Source organism: Adelges cooleyi, unplaced genomic scaffold (assembly GCF_023614345.1).
Source record: "Adelges cooleyi isolate 19-005CV unplaced genomic scaffold, UGA_ACOO_1.1 ACOO_flye_CR_arks_rails_tigmint_CR_PRNA_1, whole genome shotgun sequence".
NCBI classification, from domain to species: domain Eukaryota; kingdom Metazoa; phylum Arthropoda; class Insecta; order Hemiptera; family Adelgidae; genus Adelges; species Adelges cooleyi.
This window is the reverse complement of record NW_026095751.1, coordinates 181,029-200,996: the sequence shown is the minus strand read 5'-3', so window position 1 is coordinate 200,996 and position 19,968 is coordinate 181,029. Positions and strand designations below refer to the sequence as shown.

At 27.5% G+C, this 19,968-nt stretch overlaps 3 protein-coding genes across 23 annotated transcripts; all 3 read right to left on the bottom strand.

The window, feature by feature from the left end:
- Positions 1–560: 560 nt before the first annotated feature.
- LOC126834482 (uncharacterized) lies at positions 561–5,663 on the bottom strand. 10 transcript variants are annotated; one of them, XM_050566426.1, is made up of 11 exons: positions 4,627–4,714; positions 4,514–4,543; positions 4,380–4,427; positions 3,939–3,992; positions 3,684–3,713; positions 3,563–3,595; positions 2,316–2,366; positions 1,998–2,033; positions 1,794–1,883; positions 959–1,252; positions 561–857 (listed from the first exon to the last, which is right to left on the bottom strand). In XM_050566426.1, exons 1-10 carry the CDS (start codon positions 4,682–4,684, stop codon positions 999–1,001), a joined length of 684 nt encoding a protein of 227 aa, XP_050422383.1. In that variant the 5' UTR covers positions 4,685–4,714; the 3' UTR covers positions 561–857; positions 959–998. The 10 variants fall into 10 exon arrangements, with proteins under 10 accessions (XP_050422383.1, XP_050422418.1, XP_050422409.1 ...); XM_050566461.1 differs by adding an exon at positions 5,555–5,663 and having other exon boundaries at positions 845–1,252; positions 4,627–4,690; XM_050566452.1 differs by adding an exon at positions 4,997–5,110 and having other exon boundaries at positions 845–1,252; positions 4,627–4,690.
- On the bottom strand, positions 5,632–10,857 carry LOC126834527 (uncharacterized). Of its 10 annotated transcripts, XM_050566577.1 has the most exons (13): positions 10,749–10,806; positions 10,016–10,094; positions 9,719–9,782; positions 9,607–9,636; positions 9,473–9,520; positions 8,807–8,860; positions 8,472–8,501; positions 8,348–8,380; positions 8,208–8,258; positions 7,846–7,878; positions 6,809–6,898; positions 6,137–6,329; positions 5,632–5,754 (listed from the first exon to the last, which is right to left on the bottom strand). In XM_050566577.1, exons 3-13 carry the CDS (start codon positions 9,774–9,776, stop codon positions 5,718–5,720), a joined length of 657 nt encoding a protein of 218 aa, XP_050422534.1. In that variant the 5' UTR covers positions 9,777–9,782; positions 10,016–10,094; positions 10,749–10,806; the 3' UTR covers positions 5,632–5,717. The 10 variants fall into 10 exon arrangements, with proteins under 10 accessions (XP_050422534.1, XP_050422483.1, XP_050422474.1 ...); XM_050566526.1 differs by lacking the exon at positions 5,632–5,754 and having other exon boundaries at positions 5,920–6,329; positions 10,786–10,857; XM_050566517.1 differs by lacking the exon at positions 5,632–5,754 and having other exon boundaries at positions 5,920–6,329; positions 10,749–10,847.
- A 2,802-nt stretch (positions 10,858–13,659) lies between these two features.
- Positions 13,660–19,355, bottom strand: LOC126836063 (uncharacterized). Of its 3 annotated transcripts, XM_050569056.1 has the most exons (11): positions 19,239–19,355; positions 18,656–18,718; positions 18,551–18,580; positions 18,406–18,453; positions 17,573–17,626; positions 17,218–17,247; positions 16,625–16,657; positions 16,460–16,510; positions 16,085–16,114; positions 14,822–14,911; positions 13,660–13,921 (listed from the first exon to the last, which is right to left on the bottom strand). In XM_050569056.1, the coding sequence occupies exons 2-11, from the start codon at positions 18,711–18,713 to the stop codon at positions 13,668–13,670; spliced, it is 678 nt and encodes a 225-aa protein (XP_050425013.1). In that variant the 5' UTR covers positions 18,714–18,718; positions 19,239–19,355; the 3' UTR covers positions 13,660–13,667. The 3 variants fall into 3 exon arrangements, with proteins under 3 accessions (XP_050425013.1, XP_050425021.1, XP_050425030.1); XM_050569064.1 differs by lacking the exon at positions 18,406–18,453; XM_050569073.1 differs by lacking the exon at positions 13,660–13,921 and having other exon boundaries at positions 14,851–14,911; positions 16,060–16,114.
- Between the last annotated feature and the right edge of the window lie 613 nt (positions 19,356–19,968).

The window sequence follows — 19,968 nt, the reverse complement described above, 5'->3', positions numbered from 1 at the left end:
CTATGAATTAGTCTGTAGTCTGTAGCTGCAGAGCTATCTCGAACGTCAAAAGACAGAAAGCACTTTAAAAAGTCTTTCTAGTAGGTTGTTGTTTGAACAAAAAAAAGGAGGAAAACATAATCATCAGTGTTAGCGAAAATAACAATACCCGCATACTATTGTATTTAACCTAGATTCAGTACTTGTACATGCAGGTGTATAGGTTGCAAAAAATATTATAGAAATAATAGACTTGAAACACGGTTAATAGCTGTTTTCATCTCTGGACAATTAATTTTATTGAACAAAATCATACAATATACATATTTGTATTAGGTATTACATCTGTAACATATTTTGCGATTGCTAAAGAAGTTGGATTAACTTCACAAGGTAACTGATGATTTCGAGGATGAATGGACTTGGATTCTGGACATAATAAAATAAATTATTTTGATTTCTTACATCCTAATTTATTTATTTATATCATTGAATACAGTATAACAGTATTTATAAATGAAAATATAATTTAATCTAGAAAAATTAATCATACAAAATAAAATTAAGAATAAATAATATAAAAAAAAATAACATATACGTTTGAATGAATGTAAAATTATGGATTACAAATTTTTAAGTAAGTTGAAAACTGAATTTATTCAAAACGATGTAATCATGGATAATAAAAGTAAATTGTACATAAAAAAAGGACAAATTAAATTTGGTTGGTATTGAAATACAATTATACTTGACTATAATAAATAACTAACTTGTCGTCAGTACACTTCCACCAACCATACTCTTCGTAGGCCTTAAAACCTACTTCAGGTCAAAATAAAGGCATACGACAACAAATGTGTATATAATCGTGAGGAAACCTATTTATTATGACATACATTATATGAAATTACAATTTTTATATTGGAGCAATACGCAGAAATGATTTAAATTCAAAAACAACAGTACTATAATATAATACCTAATTTTAGAAGAGTTTGACTTATGATAACAGGTCTAAATTAATATAACTGTTCATCAAGTAGTATTATTCGATGATTGATGTCATTGGCGTCTACTTGCCAATATTTGCCCTCAATGGATCTGTACACCATAACATGATTGGCTATATCCGTTATGACACAATCACTATTAGTGCCAGTCACAGCAGATTTTGTATAAAATGTTGGAATATTTGTGCTCATCCACAATCCTAAAAAAAGACACTTCTCACTAAAAGTCACTCGTTCTGGTTCTCCATCCGTTTCATTTCCAACTGACATATAAAAAAACATATTTTCTTTTAACTGCAAATTTATATTAGTTGCTTTACATCATGTATTAAAAAAACATCATAAGAAGCAATATAATATAGTGCGCTATGCTTAACAAGTCAATAATTTTATACCGGCCTCTCAATATTAAATCATAATTTATTATTCTTCGAAATAATATAAAAGAAATTTCATAAATAAAAATTCGTGCTTCGTTATATAATAAGATTTATTAAAAATGTAAAATGTTTTAAGTTTTGCAATTCCGGAAACCAAAATTTCGCCTGTTAAATATAACTTTGAAGTGAATTGTGTATTTTAAGAAAAGTTACATATAATATAATATGCAAGTGGCGACTAGTTATTGTTTGTATGTACAAATTGTCTAGTCATCACATACTGGGTAAACTGCCAAGAAACCCCATTTAGTTAACTGATAGCTTGAAAACTAGAGCTTAATAAAAAAGACTATGTATGCTAATTTAAATGTCACAAGCTAGTCAAACATAATATTATATCAAACAACTCTTTAGTAATATTTACTTAATTCACGGCGGATTATATTTGTTAAAGCTTTTTTAGTAAAACGTCTTCTCAATACTCCAAGATTGGTTAAATTTAGGTTACCGAAATCTGTAAAAATGATTAAATAACTGTGTGGAAAACAAACAGCACATATACCAATGCAAATTTCATTTAAAAACAAGCCTATACTATAGTCTACTAATTACTATCCAATAAGTTTACAATTACGTAAGTTTGCAGGGTTAGGTACAGGAATGCCTATAACAAAAAAATTTGTAATTAACAATACAGATAATGAACACCGACTCATCAATCCCTGGCAGTCACTCAAAGATTAGCGAGATAACAAAATATTGTGTTAACATTAAATTATCATTTACAACATAATATTTGACTATACTTCGAATGACCATTAAGTGAGTAGACCAAAAACATATACTTTTATGATGTAAACCGAGCTTTTATAGTTTTTCTTAAGAACTAAGTAGCAATCAACTTTGAAAACGGTTGACGCTTAAAAATATGATATTTTAAATATACCCAATTTCATCAATATTTGTCCTTGCATATTAAACTGGTGATCTATAGATGCTGAAATTTAAATAAAAATACATGTTTCTTACTGCTAAGACCGAGTAAATTATTTTAGCTTCGATGCGGAGCTGTATTGACAACGATGTGCTATGTGATTTATTTTTATTTTTATGTCTGGACCCACTATTTTTTAAACCGCTGAACCAATTTCTCCATGTAGCAACTCTGTAGATCAGAAATCGTACTTGAAAGATACTTTATTGGGTCTAAAATTTAAAAAAAATTCACCCCTTCTCTTTTAAAATTGAGAAAAACGCTCAAAAAATGTACACATTTTTCAACTAAATAGACTCATAGTCGAATGAGTTCCAAACTTGTATGAAATATTTTTTAAACATAGTACCACCGATAAACATCTATAGGTTAGCCTACTATCCATAAGTTTGCACCGAAGCGTTTACTTAAAAGTGATTTTATCATTTTCAGCTATAAAAATTCTTGTAGATCCTGAACCCTGAACTGTATAGGTTTTTTTATGTATGTACAGGGTGTAATGTAAAGTTCTACCAATCTACAAATGAGACATTCAGGATGCTCTATGGATACAATAAATGGTATTAATTTTTTTTTTAATTTTAAAACTATTTAAAATAGAACTGGTATCTTATGTAAAATTGTCTTACGAAAAAAATAACTTCAGATTTGAAATCGGAAGAAAAAATCGATTTGAATTGATATGTAACATGATTTTTTTGTATCTGGCCACATTTGCGTCCACTGAGTGGCCGCTGAGTTGTGACCAAAACCAACATATGACAAGTGACACATCATTATCAGTTATAATTTTATTCTCAGTTCCGAGGTGTTATTTTAAATTAAATTATATGTCACATGCCATATGTTAGTTTTAGTCACGTGCCGGCCACTAAGTGGCCACTCGAGGCCACCCTGTGGACGTATGTGTGGACAGATACTAAAAAATCATGTTACATATCAATTCAAAAAGACTTTTCCTCCTGATTTCAAATCTGAAATTATTTTTTTTGTAAGACAATTTTTTAATAAGTTACCAGTTCTATTTTAAATAGGTTAAAATTAAAAAAAAAATGAATACCATTTATTGTATCCATAGAGCATCCTGAATATCTCATTTGAAACTCGGTAGAACTTTACATTACACTCTGTATACATATATATATATATATATATATAATAAATCTGTGTAAAGTTTTGTAAATTAAATTTGTGTTTACCCAATCTCTGATTGACAGCAATGCTTGCATACTCTGAAATGAACACCAAATTATTCTATACTTAATGGATATTAAACACTTGTGTGAACACATTTTCTTTTAATGCAATGAAAATTATTACCCGGTACAGCGATCATAAAATTCATTTTTTCTGAAATTTAAATTATACAAATTAATAATGTTGTACTTAATATTCTATAGTAAAAAATAGAATGTACCATTACGACAATACTATAATAGTTAAATTTTAAGATTTATAGAACTGATAAATTTGCATAAGGATTAATTTTTTTAATTCTGGAATTATCTGCAAATTTGTTTTCCTATAAGAGAATTTTATTTGTATTTACTGCTATTATAATATAATAATATATACCTATCGTAAATACATTTTCACAGACAATTGCTTTAATTACATATTCCAATCCATCTAGAATAAAAAAAATAAAGGATTGAACTATAAAATTAATTTAAAAAAAAAACATAATAAATAAAACATCAGCAATATAAGGCTTCATCATGCTTTTAACGATGCCCATTTAACTAAATGCTACTCCCCCATTTGAATTGTATTGTCACTATCTAGATTTAAGTGTGCTTTTAGTTAATTATAAAAAAAGCTACTTTAAGTACAAATATAAGTGATTACATATTGAACCCATAAACATTTACGATGTTATGTACACTAGTACTATATACCTCGCGCATTCTAATCCTAAATAGTTAAAAAATGTATGGTTTTATAAATCGTTTCACCATCTGGGAAACATAAAAAACAATATTGCTATGTTTAATATACATTTGTAATATATCTTACTTCCAACTATATCATAATTACGTTGATAAGCTATCTGGATATGTTTGTCTATAATACATTTTAAAATTATTTATGAAAATAGTAATATTTAAAAACCCAAAACTTTATTTTGTATGATAAACAAATGTACTGACTTGTAACTGCAATTAACTGCAAATAAGGCGCTGTAAAGTAAAGTGTTATTAAATAATACATTTTTTTATTCAACGTTTGACCACCTCAGTAAGTATAAAATTATAATGATTACTTATATCAGCCGAAACATTTACAAAGACAAATGATATCAAAACGCAAATTATTTTCATTTTTATCTGAAATAAAAAATAAACATATAATCAATTCGTATTAGCCACAGTCTAAAAAATACTTAACCCTGACCCTAATATAATACATTTTTTAGTATACAGACTATAGAGTAACCAATGTTTTGAACATAACAGATACTTATTTTTCTCCAACAAAGTCAATTTTGATAGTAGCAATCACATTTCATTTATCTACTCATATTTCATAATAAAATAACCGATATCGAAAAAATCAGTTAACGCCTATGTATACTGTACAAGACTTTTTGATTTTAACTTAATTTGCACGTATCTGATCAAAAGCGCACTTACAATATTTAAGCTTGATATTATTTGTTAAATAATTGGAATAATACAGTAATTTGCAATACGAAAATCCGCCTGTTAAACTAACTGTTTTGAAGTGACTTGTTTAGGGGCTTATACTTCGACCGAAACAGTAAAATCTAAATATATTTGGCAAGGTGCCTATATTAATTTATTTACATAGTTGGTTTGATACGATTACACGTTTATGTTACTCTGACGCAAGGTCTAGGATATTTTTATAGTTATTGGTTTTACAACCACTCATCAAAAAATGAATTTTATTTTGAATTAAATTATTGCGTTTGCTAATATATCGATAGAAAAATCTTACATATTTTATAAGGCTTTGCTATTATTTTATATTACATCCAAGTCATTGTTGATATAAAGTTATGAGAACAAAAAGAGTTAATAATTACCGATGACGGACTGTCAAGTGACAACCCGTCCCGGACAGTGAGCTAGAACCCATCATTTCACCGTGGTAGCGTTAGGTTTTAAAGGCCGGTTAAGCTGACGATGATGATATATTTTTAAATATAAAAAAAAATATTTGATTACCTGCACTCTCAGTATATTATTTTAAACAACTTAAACACAATAGTCTTGGCTTCTTCATCGGCCGATTTCCACAGTTAGCTTTTTCCCTTTTTAGGGAAAAGGGATTAAGATACTTTTCTTGGTCTTTAGCTTTGCTAAATAAAATTACACTTTATTTAATGACTCACTTGACTTGACAATTGAGCGTATTTCTTAGGGCCCTAGTAAAAATTATATTATATTTTTTTAAAATTTTGTATTAAGCCGATAAGGCATTAGCCATAAGTACACTTTCGTTTTCGTAGGCGACAAAACGAGGCCTTAAACCCTACTTCCGGTAAAGGCATAGCAATAATAATAATTATACACAGCAAAAAATGTGTATATAACAATGAGTAAAACTATTTATTACGAAGTACGATAAAAAAATTGACAACTTAGATATTAGATCAATTTTTAAAAATTATTTAAATTAAAAAACCATAGTATTATACTACTCCCAATTTTATAAAAGATCGACCGATGTTACAAGGTCTAAATAATTAATATAACTGTTCATCAAGTTGTATGATTCTATGATTGATGTCATTGGCGTCTACTTGCCAATATTTGCCCTCAATGGATCTGTAAATGGTAATATGATTGGCTATATCCGTTATGACACAATCATTATTGGGACCGGTGTGAGTTGATTTTGTATATAATGTTGGAACAATTATACTCATCCACAATCCTAAAAACCGACACTTCTGATTAAAAGTGACGCGTTCTGGTCCTCTTTCCGTTTCGTTTCTAACTGAAAACAATTTTTTTTTAATTACTCAATTTATTTTAGTGGCTTTACTAGTTACTACACATTCATAATTAAAGCAAAACACATTTGTTATTAAACAAACATCAAAAGGAATAATGTATTTTACATAGTGCGCTATGCTCAACAAGTGAAAAATTCCTCTAAATGGCAGAAACACAACCAGACATTATTATAGTGAAAGAGTCTAGTCAAACGTATATATCTGTATATATAGTTGTACAGTTTCATTAAAATGAAAAAAATTAAATTTGAGTGTTACTGTGATAAGAATTAATCATTGATATGCACGTCTGATATTAAGCATACGGTATTATACTTCGAGTTAAATGAAAAAATCGTTTTTTCTAAAATAAATGTTTGTTTAAATCAATCATTATAATTAGCATACCTAACCATTATAAGTATTCATACATAAAATAGTTAAAAAAGCAATAACGTTACATCTCTATTGTAATATTTACTTAATTCACGGCGAATTATATTTCTTAAAGCATTTCTAGTAAAACGTCTTCTCCATGCGGCAAGAGCGGGCAAATTTAGGTTTCCGAAATCTACAAAAATGATTTAATAACGGTGTTTAAAACAAATAATGCAAATAAAAAGTGAAGAATAAATGAATTCTATATCAAAGAATTGTGACATTACAAATTGTTTGTACAACCTGCGATTAGTATATTTAAACTCGAAGAACTTAATATAACAAATTAACATTGTAACCAACTTAAGAGTGATGAGGAGCGATAGAGTTCAGGGAACAACCTAAAAATTAGAGTATCAGAAAATTAGCAACGTTCAATTGCGATTTCCAATTGCATTCTAATGAGATATTTTTTTTTTTTATAGTTGAGCGTTTTTTTTTTGTGAATACAATTTTGAATTTTACACCTTTCTAACAAAGAAATTCGTATTATTATTATAACTATGAAATGTAGGGTCTTAATTCGAGTTTTAATCTAAAAAATAATATTTTTTATATGTCAAAATATTAAAAAAAAACACCTGTGGATGATTCTAGCTTCTGTTAGAAAAAAAATTGTTGGAAATTGTTGAATAAAATTCCAGAAAATCTGGTTGAAAAATCGCAAAAAGTTAAACTACACTATATTTTTAGGCAATGCAATGAACCGACATCGTCATGTGGTAGCTCATTAGATCAGAATACGTATATTATTAATAATACTCTTTAAGGCTGAAACAAAAAAAAAAATCATATCACTCTTTTAAAATTCTAGTTAAAGAGACACCCTAATCATTTCGGTATTTTTCAACTTAATTTAGTTCTATAATTTTTTGAAAAATATTTGAAATACTTCTAAACTCGTGTAGGACTTCAATTATATATAGTATTATCAATATATAGTAATAAACATAAGAACCATCTTTAACCCCTTAATAAGCCCCATAATAACCCCCTTAACCACCATATACCCTGCGTGAGTCGAAGCATCACATCCTATAAAATAGTATATTTATTAATATCCAATAAATTTGAAATTACATAGGTTTGCAGCGTTAAGTTCAGGCATTATACCTATAACAAAAAAAAGTACCAAATAATAAATAACAGTACAGCTAATAAACATCGATTATATTATATTTAATCCATAATAGTCACCCAAAACTGCGATTACTAAGGCAGATCAATTGTTACAAAATACTGTGAAAACATTAAATAATTATTTGTTTCTAATAGCAGCGTAATTGCTTTATCATTAAAATAATCACAAAGAACTTAGGCCAAAAACATAAATCGTTATGGCTTTGTCCTTAAACCGAGTTTCTATCGTTTTCCTTAAGAACTATGTAGTAATCTATTTAGAGAACTGATGAACGCTTCGATATATTTAATTTTCAATTTACCCAATTTTATTATTATTTGATACTGCATATTCATCTGGTGAGATACAGCTACTGAAATTTAATTAAAAATGTCCATGAATTTTTTAAATGTGTACAAATAATGAACCAGTGTAAAGAATTGTTTATATAAATGTTGTTACCCAGTCTCTGATTGGCAGCAATACTTGCTTTATCTAAAGTGAATAAGAACATTATATATTATATTCAATGAATGTCTAACGATTGTATGGATAAATTTTCATTTAATGAAATAAAATTTATTACCGGGCACAGCGATCATAAAATTCATTTCATCTGAAATTTACATTATATAAATTAATTGTACTGTATTGAGTATTTTATAAATTTAATATAAATAAGAAGATGTCATGGTAGAAAAATCATAGGTAAATATTAATTATTTAGTCAAAAGTGTTTTGCTCGATTTTATTAAATGGAATGTAATATTTCAACAGAATCATAATGTCTAAATTTTGAGACTTGTAGCACCGATAAATTTGTATGGGGATTAATTTTTGTTGTAATTCTGATATTCACTTCAAATATTTTTTCTATCAGCGAGTTTAATTTGTATATTATGTTATTATAATAATATATACCCATCGTATATAAATTTTCACAGACAATTGCTTTAATTACATATTCCAGTCCATCTAGAAAAAACAAAAAATAAATTGAGCTGTAAAAAAAATTTCAAATAAAATCATAATAGATAAAAAATCAGCAATATAAGACCTTTGACGATGACTATCAACTTAACGCTACTCCCCCATTTGGGTTAGATTGTCTAGTTTTAAGCGTGCTTTTAGTTAACTATAGAAAAGGCTACTTTAAATAAAAATTAAAACGACTAAATATTTAACTCGCAAACTCTTACAGTATTTGGTACACCAGTACTATATACCTCACGCACTCTAATTCTAAATAGTAAGAGTAATCCTAAACTAAAATTTTATAAATCGTTTACAATCAGGGAATCACAAAAGACAATAATAGTGTATTAGTCTAAAAAATATACTTCCAACAAAATCATTATCAAGTTCACTGCCAAGTATGCTTTTAGTAAATTATAGAAACTGATTATTTAAATTAAAATAATAACGAATAGATTTTTACGGTGTTTGGTACAATAATGATGAATTCCTCTCGTACTCTCATCGTAATAGTTAATAGAAACAATAGGTTTTAATTTATAAATTGTCTGTCATTCAGGGAATCATGAAGTACAATTATTCGGTAGTATATTAATTTTAAATATATCTTACTTCCTTTTATATCATCAAAATATTCATAAGCTAGCTCGATGTGTTTATCTGTGGTAAATTTTAAAATTATAAGTGTAAACAGTTATATTTAAAAACACCAAACTTTAGACTGTGCGATGAAAAACTGTACTGACTTGTAAGTGCGATCAACCTCAAATAGGGTGCTGTAAAAAAAAAGTTTTTAAAAAATAAATTTTTTATTCGATTTTTAACTACCTCAAGTAAGTGTGAAAATTTAGTATTTACTTATATTTGCCAAAATATTGACAAACACAATTGATAATAAAACACAAATTATTTTCATTTTTATCTAAAATAAAAAAAAAATAAAAAATAAATTAATATTGGTCACAAGTCATCTTTGGTACGGATATGAGAAAGTTTTGGTTTTACGAGTATATTTTTGTTTGTTATATATTTTTTTTTTTTTGACTAGACAAACAATATCTTTTAGACCACTAAATTTATTTATTTATTTATCAAATAAAAAAGCTTACATGGAAGTATATTAATGGGCTATCTATTCAGTTCACAAAAAATTACCTATTTCTCTTTAAAATGTGTAATTTGTTTCGCTGATAATAATTTGTTGCTATTAACGATACATGTGTGAGCGCTATTTCTAAAAAAAAAAAAATATTATACACGATTCAGAAAATGTGTCGACTATATTTAAGAATTTCAATATCATAAATTGATTAAAAAGCTGTATTTTTCAAATGAAACGCTATGATAGTCCTATAAAAAAATTTACCAACAATCAGAAATGTCTTAATAATAATTACTATACACTATTTTTCACACGACTACTTTTAGCTCTTAAGAGAGCTGGGTATCGTCCAGAATCGATATTCAACATAACAGATACCGATTTTTCTCGAGTAAAGTGATTTTTAATAGTAGCAATCACTTTTTATTTATCTAGTAAGGTTTTATAATAAAATAATCGGTATCGGAAAAATCATTTAACGTCTATGATTAATACATAAGACTTTTTAGTTTTTGATTAAATGTTTTCGAAAAATTACATTTACCGAACTCTTAACCAATTTGGTGGTATATTGTCCTGATATTACCAAAATTATTAAATCATGTATTCATTTAATATTTAAAAAAAAAAATGTTTTACATTTGTAATTTATTTAAAGCTCTAAAATAGCGAGAACTTAAACGGCATTGTAGTTAGAAAATATATAAAACAATTTCACATATTAAATACGTTTATATGAGTAAAGTATTTTATAATTTACACATATCTAATTAAATGCGCACTTACAACAATTAAGCTTGATATAATTACTCAAATAATCCACCTGTCAAAACAACTCTTTTGAAGTGATTGTCTTGTGTCTTGTTTATCGGATTATATTATGACTGAAACAGTAAAATCGAAAAATATTTTGCAAGATTCCTATATTAATTTATTTACACAGTTGGTATTTTTTTATGTGATTACATATTTACATTATTCTGACGCAGGGTCTAGACTATTGATTACCCAGTTGTTAGTTTTACAATCACTGATCTTACTAATGTTTACATTAATGAATTAATTATTGTATTTGCCAAAATATCGATAAATAAATCGTACATGTTTTATACTTTAAAGTTTTTCGCCATTATTTTACATTGTATAAAAATAAAATCCGAGCAGTGGAGACGGGTAGTCGTGAGGATGGAGATAGTTAAGTGCAAATTACTTAATTGACAATGAATGTGTATACAATTTAGTTATTTTTGGTTTTCTCTTAAAACCAACTGCTTAAAAATGAATTCTGGACGATTGGGAAATTCATATTAGTAGTTACAAAATGAGTATTCTCGGCCCTTTTTTCCTAAATGTGTTCACCGCCCATTTATATTATTATAAATGACAGTTAACTGGTCATATCAATAAGGACTGTAAAGCTCCACGTAAACCCCTTAAGTGTACCTTGTGTTCGCAGGAAGGCCACACTAAAAAATACTGTAAAGCAAACCAGCCAGCGTTCAGTTTTGTGACCTTAGACTCAAGTAAGTCGAATTATATTAAAATAGTAAAAATTAATGACCAAAAGTAAATGCAAAGGCTAATAGACACTGGATGGGGTGTGTGTCTGCTAAAGACCTGCGTAGCCAAGCAAATGATTCTAGACGTTTCACCTACAACGCGACAACTGACTGTATATGACACCAACTCAATAAATGTGGTGAGTGGCATTACTACAGCCAATTTGCTAATCGATATGATGACAGAGGTAATTGAACTATTTGGTAATGGACGATTTAGCTCAAAATTATGATCTATTAGTTGGCCAAACTTTCACGGATCGCGATAATGCCTCTTTTTTTTAAGTCAAAAACTTAGCTAATATTTGGTTATGATGTCATTTTTAAATTTGTGGAAAAAACTGTTATGGGAAGTACTAAGATATATACAGAAGAGCATCCTTGTGAAGCACCATGAACTGGGAGGATATGGAGCAGTGGATCAAACATTATCAAAAATCCAGGGAAAATAATACTTTTCGGGAATGTGGCGCTATGTACGATACCATATAAATTGTTGTCCCGCATGTTTGTTGTTTAAAATTCCACGAGGGAAAATACCCGGAGAACTGCATTCTATTACACCAGGAAGGAGGCCGTTCCAGATTCTAAATATCGATCATATAGGCACATTTGTGAATTGGTAATTAGTGATAACTTAACAAAATATGTAAAGTTCTATGCAGTTAAAAAACACAAGGACCCAGGTGCTCCTAACTTGTTTCAAAAGTTTTGGATTATGTTCTACCTCAGAAGGTCATCATGGATAGAGATACGTGTTTCACTAGTAAATCTTTTAATGAGTATGGAGTTTCTAATGTGATAACTCATTCAATCATTTCGGTAAGACACCCATAAGCAAATGGCTAAGTGGGACGTACTAATGACACGCTACTACCAGTTATACAAGCTAATATGAATTAGGAAATGACATGGGATAAAGAACTTCGGCGAGTATAGAGTCAATTCAATAACTCAATCAACAAAACTATTGGAGATACACCATTATACACCCTTTTTGGATACTATGCTAATGTAGAGGACGGAGCCTTGACTAGCTTACTCAATAATAATCAGTTATGGACAGATAGTCAAACCCTACAAGCCAAAGCCAAAGACCGCATAACAAAAGAACATGAGATATGAAAACAGAGGTATAATTCATTAAATACTAATATAACATATTCAGTAAGAAAAATTTTATACTCGAAAAGAGTACCCGAACACACAGGACAACCAACCAAACTATAACCTAAGTACAGAAGTCCTCTGGTGATCAAACAAGTACTAGCCGGGGACACGTCTTAAGGACTCGAAGAACTGATACAACGGAGTGGCCATCAGTATAGTACAACTGCACACGTATCTGATCTCAAATCATTTACTAAGGAAGGAAGACGATGGAGATGTTGATAAAAATGAGGAAGAAAAGACGGGAGGAGAAATTGAAGAAGTTACCAATCCACCTACCATACAAATTGAAGAGGAGAAGCGGTCAAGAAGAGTTACAAAAAACCACAATAACTAAAAGATTATGTTATCAGTTGAGTTCCTATTTGTTATTTTATTTATTGATATATTTAGAAATATTGTTTTTTTGTTTTGTTTATGATCCATTATATGCTACTGAATTTATAAGAATTCAGTTTTATAGTATACTTAAATGAGGTCATTTTGAAGACAGGATGACCGAGAATTTTAACTTTGTTTTTGATATCTTATCGTATAAATATACTTATCAATCGGTCGGCCGTCGTGATGTCGTGTAGACGGTCTAGTTTTTGCACTCCCTATATTACCATTCGCTTTTGTTATATTAAATATATATTAATTATTTAAAGTTCGTGATGAGTGGCTGAGTGGATATGGTTGCAATGTGTTAGTGATGGGCTCTCTTTGAGCATGATTTGTCTAGTAGAGAGAAGTAAAAGAAAAACAAACTAGAGTCCTTACATCTATTCCTTATCAAAATAAAGTTGTACGCAACATCATAATACTATACAATTATCAAATATGTTTATAATAGATAGCAAAATGTCTTATTATGAAATACATTAATTGACTATTTGGTTACTAGTTCAATATTTAATAACTATTTAAATAAAATAAAAACACTACTAAATAATTTAGAAGATATACGCATTTGATTTAATGTTTGATTTCTGGTCTAATGTAACTGTTCTTCAAGTATTTGTACTTTTAATTCTATTATTATCTCATCAATGTTATTGACGTCTACTTGACAAATGATGCCATTCAAAGACCTGTATTTAATGACATGGTCGGCTCTGTCCGTTATAGTACAAACATTCTTAAAGCCAGCCTGAGTAGTTCTTGTATATAATGATGGGGTTTGTGTACTCATCCACAATCCTATAAAACAACACATCTGGCTAAAATAGAAAACCGGTTGCTTCCGATCTAAAAAATAAAAGAATTATTTTTTAATATTGAAAAATGTTGATAACTAGCTACGGGTTTTTTTTATCGCAAGAGCCACAGCTCAATCACTTGATAATAATTAATAAATTAATAATAATTTAACACCGTGGGACAGTGGATAATATCACACCCTATTGATCATTGAAATAGTATAAAATACACCACATGAAATAAAACTATACATGTTTCATGATTAAATTTGTTCATATCTTAAAAACTTTTACATTAAAAATAACCAGTGTGTATGTTACGAGTAAGTGAGTGGGAAGTGAAACTTTATTCAGACATTTTTAGTATTTTTTTGTGAAAAACACATAAACAAGTAGATTTCAGAATTACTTACTATTATTATTATATTTATTTCATCAGGGAAGTACAAGTATATTTTTATTAGTAAGAAAAAGTTGATAATATCTTTCTCTTATGTTTTTCTATAACAAATAATTATATCTTCTAAATTTTCGGTTAGGTTGGTTTTTGGACCAAAATAAGTTATTGGCAATTAAAGAACAAGAACTAAATTAAAAAGGGAAATAATTTCAATATTTATATTACTTGCCAAATATTGTATGTTAGAAAATGAGACTAGCCAAACATATTATGTGTATTGTGTAAGCTCTATAATTTTAGTTTAATAAAACAACTAGATTTGTATTACTATAGTAAAATTCAACTTTCTTACATGTTTGTCTGAAAATATTAAGCCTTAGGTATCCTCATTAGAGTTATAAAAAAAATACTATTGAAAAAGAAAGTTTATATATATATATAAATATATATTATATCAATTATTTTAATTAGTAAACCTACCCATTTGATCCACTATGCATACATTAGATAAAAAAAACGATAACAATACAATTTTATATAATTAATTACTTAATTCATCCATAATTATTTGTTTTAAAGCTTTCCTAGTAATTTTTCGTCTCGCTTCTCCCATATTATGCAAATTTATGTTCATATATTCTGCAAAAATTAATAAACAAAAGTGTTGATAACAAAAAAAAAATAATTGCTCTTAAAACATAACATAACATTGTAACTTAAAGTACTTTATTATTGCTAATTTTTTTGTAGAACCAGAAGGAAATCTTACTTATATGCTTGAAACTCAAAATACAGTGGGGTTGGGGAATAGTGTAAACGGGGAGGTTAACAGGTATTATTACAACTGAAAGTGATAAAATCACTTAGAAATAAATGCTTTAATGCGAATCAGTAGTTATTTTTTTTAATCCAAGCATAGTAAAACCCAGAAAAGTAAGGAAAAATTAAATTGAGGTGCAATATTTACAAATTAGCATCAAAGCGTTTATTTGAAAGTGATTTTGTCCGAGAGTACTAGTACAGTAGGGGGGGAGCATAACAGAAAGAAATCATAGAGGATACGGAGAGGTCACAGATCTACAGGAATTTATATCAATAAAAGTGATAAAATTACTTGTAGAATTAGTTATTTAAATTTTATTTTATATCTTTGACAATAAAGAAATACGTATAATCAAAATCTCCAATTTTAAGGATTTCACTCGAGTTTTGACTTTAAATCATTTTCGCAATTCTATATGAAAAAAACTTAGTCATGAAATGTCAAAATCCTTTGAGGATGATTTTAGTATTTTTCGAACAAAAATGACTGACTGCAATTAATGAAAAATTTGAGATTTAGTCTCAGAAAGTTTACATGCAATACATTTTTAAGAAATGGTACAATATATCCATGTATCAAGTTTTTGGATCAGAAATCGTATCTTAAAAATTCTAAAATCAAAAATAGTTCTAAAAAACCAATAGGAATAACGGTTTGTTAGTACTTTTTGAAAAATAGTCAAAACACTAGTAATTAAAAACTTATGTAGGATATTAGTATTGATAATACCGACATACAATGGAACCCTTATAAAATATTATTAACAATTTTCTCTAAAAAAAATGTAAAAGAATTTAGTTAAAAATTTGGATTTAGCATGGATGTGTAGAGGAGCTATTTTTTTTCTGAAATCTAGAATGCAAAAAAAATATAACAAATGCGACGCATTGAACTTCTACGTTTCTGTTTTCCCAACGAAATGGTGCAAGTTTCTTATTTAAAACAAGCTCTAAAGTTTATTTACTGCTATCCAATAAGCTCGCAATTACTTTGGTCTGGTGTATTTGGCACAGGAATAGCTGGAACAAAAAATAAAACTATAAAATAATTAAACATATAGTGAATACTGATGCTATATACTAACTGTTACGAACACTCGAAATTGAGATTTTTTTAAATTTATTTATAATATACTGCATTAACATAAACATATTTCTAATAGCATCGTATTCGATAATTATTATTGCAAACCATCATTAAGATATCAAAAAATACACAAGCATTATACATAAACTAGCTTTATATTTAAATCAAACCAATAATATTATACATAAATATACTTTTTAAATGCAGTTTTTTTTTATAACTTTTCAGTAATAAAGTTTAAGAATTATTCGGTGAAAAAAATTAAATTTTATATTTACGCAATTCACGTATTATCATTTGTCGCATATCCAACTGGTGGTTTATAATTTCTGAAATTTAAAATAAAATACATTTTTATGTACATGTTTCTTTTAACTAAAACTAGTATTCTAGTAATTATATATTTTTTATGTGTAAAGGTTTATATATATAAATGTGGTTACCTATTCTGTTATCGTCAGTAAGGATTGCATACTCTGAAATGAATACGAAAACATAGTGTATGGGACATTCTGATTTAAACCACGTGGTCATCGGCCCGACCTCCTAAAATTGTTTTCGACCAGTTTTAAAATTCTGAAAATGTTATCATAAAATAAGAGACTCAAATAAATTGTTTTGGTATAATAATGGGAATGGACAGAGATTTATTTTTTTAAATAAAAAAACTGTAAATATACATTTTGTTTTCGGGTTAAAAAACAAAAATAAATAATTCTCGACCCATTGCCGTTATTAGACCAAACTAATTTGGTTTGAGACTCTGATTTTTTTATTAAAATTTCAGAATTTTAAAACTGGTTGAAATCGATTTTTCGATTAAAATAACATAAAAAACCCTTTATTTTTGAACTAAATATGAGTAAAAAAAGGAAAAAAAATGAAGGTCTTATATTAGATCAACAGAAGTTTAAAAAAAATGTTGAGGAAGTCGGGGCGATGACCCAGAATGACACAGAATGTCCTATATATTCATTCTGAATATCAAACGACTTTGTAGACATATTTACATTAAATATATTAAAAATATTATTACCCGGTATAGCGATCATAAAGTTCATTTTGACTGAAATTGACATTTTATAAATTCATTATATTGGATTTCATGTTTTACTCTATTATACATTTGAAGTCAAGGTAGAAAGAAAAAACATTTATTTTAGTATTATGGACAAAAGTGCTTTGCTAGATTATTTTAAATTGAATGAAAACTATATAGTTATCCAATTGTTGAAATGTATGATTTATACTTCAGTTTATCTTATACATACATATATATGTACAATTTTGAATAAAGATTATTCCTGTTGCAATTTTATGTAATAATTAAAAATATTGTTTCTAATAGCAAGCTTGACTTTTATTATTATATAGTTATAAGTTATAACTACCCAACGTAAATCTGTTTTCATAGACCATTGTCTTTATTACGTGTTCCAATCCATCTAAAAATAACAAATTTAAGTTAATTCTATAAAAAAAATTCTTAATTAGAATTGTAATACTGTTCGTGTTCCGCTATCGTATAAGAATCGATATCGATATAACCGCTCAATCGTTATGCAACCAATATAGTTTACAAACTAACAAAAATAATGTAGAAAAAATACAATATATTCATCAATGGAATGTTAGTAGTAAACTTTATTGACTCGACAAAATAAAAATACTAAAGAACATACAATAAAAAGAAACCAATCGTAAAAAAAATGACAACCTCAACAATTGACCATCAAATATCTACAACATAGGTACCAAAATTTAACAAATTCGCCAATATAAAAAAAAAATTCTATAAAAAATAACGATACCTACTTTATATTATATACTTTAATTTTTATGTCCAAAAGATAACTTCCAACCTTTTAATTCTGGCCAATGACCTTTGTAGTCGAGTTATTTTTTTTTGTAAAATGTAAAATACTATGCTTTTAACTATGGCCATTTCATTTAAAGCTACTCCCTCTTTTTTGTTAAGTAGACACTTATTAGTTTCAAGATTGATCTAGTAAATTATTTTAACTACTAAATTAAATATAAATATAAATAATTCGATTTTTAGAATTTAAAAATAAAACAAAAACTGGTTCTTTTTACCTTGTGAACCCTAAAACATAAATCTTTCATAGAATTACTCATTTTTAATTTATAAATTATTTGACAATCGGGCGATAAAAAAATTAAATTGTTTATTATTACAATGATATGAAATATAATATCTTACTTCCTTTTACAGGATCAGTATAAATAGAAGCTTGCAGGATGTGTGTGTCTTAGGTTTTTAAATGTTTTTTTAAAAATTATGTTTAAAAAAATATATAATTAAAAACTTCGAAAATGTAAGCTTTATGATAAAAAATGTTACTGACTTGTAATGGCGAGCAAACTCTTATAAGCCGCTGTAAAGAAAAAATTGTGATTGATATATTTTTCGATTCTAGTTAACTCGGTAAGTATGATAACATGATAATTACTTATATCGGCCAAAACGTATACAAAAGAAAGTGATAGTAAAATACGGAAAAATTTCATTTTATCTGCAAATAAAAATAAACATAAAATCAATCCATATTAGTTACTGTCTACTTTGGTGCAAAGATTAGAAGGTTTTGGTTTTACAATGATGTTCGCCAAACGAAATAATGCCCATTTCTCTTAACCGGCTAATTTTAATTATAATTTTTTTGGTTTAAACGGCCTTATTCGGAATAAATTCTAGCTGTTTTTTTATATACATTATAAAAGAGTTTATACAGATTTTATAAAAAAAAGTAATGTATTTGTTAGAGTCTCACTCTAGATAAACTCTTATATAAATTTTGATAAATAAATTCCAAAAACTAGGCCCAAGAATGAATGTTTCCTCTCCACAATGTAAAAGAATTCATTTCTAATACCTAAATTTTAACAAATTAAGTGGTAGAAAGTTTATAAAATTATATGTACTTGTAAATTGTACTTAAAATGGCCTAGACTTATTTATTTGTGATATAAATTACAATTCTGTTTTGTATTATTATTTCTTAATAAATATATATCAAAATAATTTTTCCATACCTGATTGAAAGCCATTGAATTACAATTTGAAGAATTTGATAGTTATGCTTACATAAAATATTAAGCTTTTACAATTTTTAAGACAATAAACACTTAGTAGAGTTTTTTTAAATGAACAGTTTTAAAGCAGTTTTCTTTGGTAAATAGGCTTATATTTTGATGGAAGAAATACCAATTTAAATATATTTATATGGGTACATATGTTTGCATAGCTGGTTTGCTTTTTTTCATGTTGATAAAATTATTATTTCACATGGTGTTTAGACTAAGTATTGACTTCTCAGTTATTTTTTTAAATTACTTGTATAACTGATGTTAACATTTTTTTATTTCGTTATTTATTTTTGATTGAAATTTTGTACACAAGGTGATTCATTAAGGATAGGACACTCATTTTCTCGGGATATATTATTATTTTGACAAAATTTTTTTCCAAGACTTTTTGGTACACATTGTACAATATTTTGAAAATTTGTATTACCAATCCTTAAATTGTAAAAACCAGCAGCTTTTCTTTATAAATAACTTAATTTGCATATTTTATGGCTCATTGTTTTTTTCAATCTCTAACACGGGTTTATAGTTTTCTAGATTATCTAAAAAACCATCTGAATATACGTTGAAAGAATGATGTGCTAGCTTTGTGAACAACAAACATTATAGTAAATCATAAGTTGACAACAATCTCGAATCAGCCATAACTATTTTAGGTATCGTGCACATTGCTGTT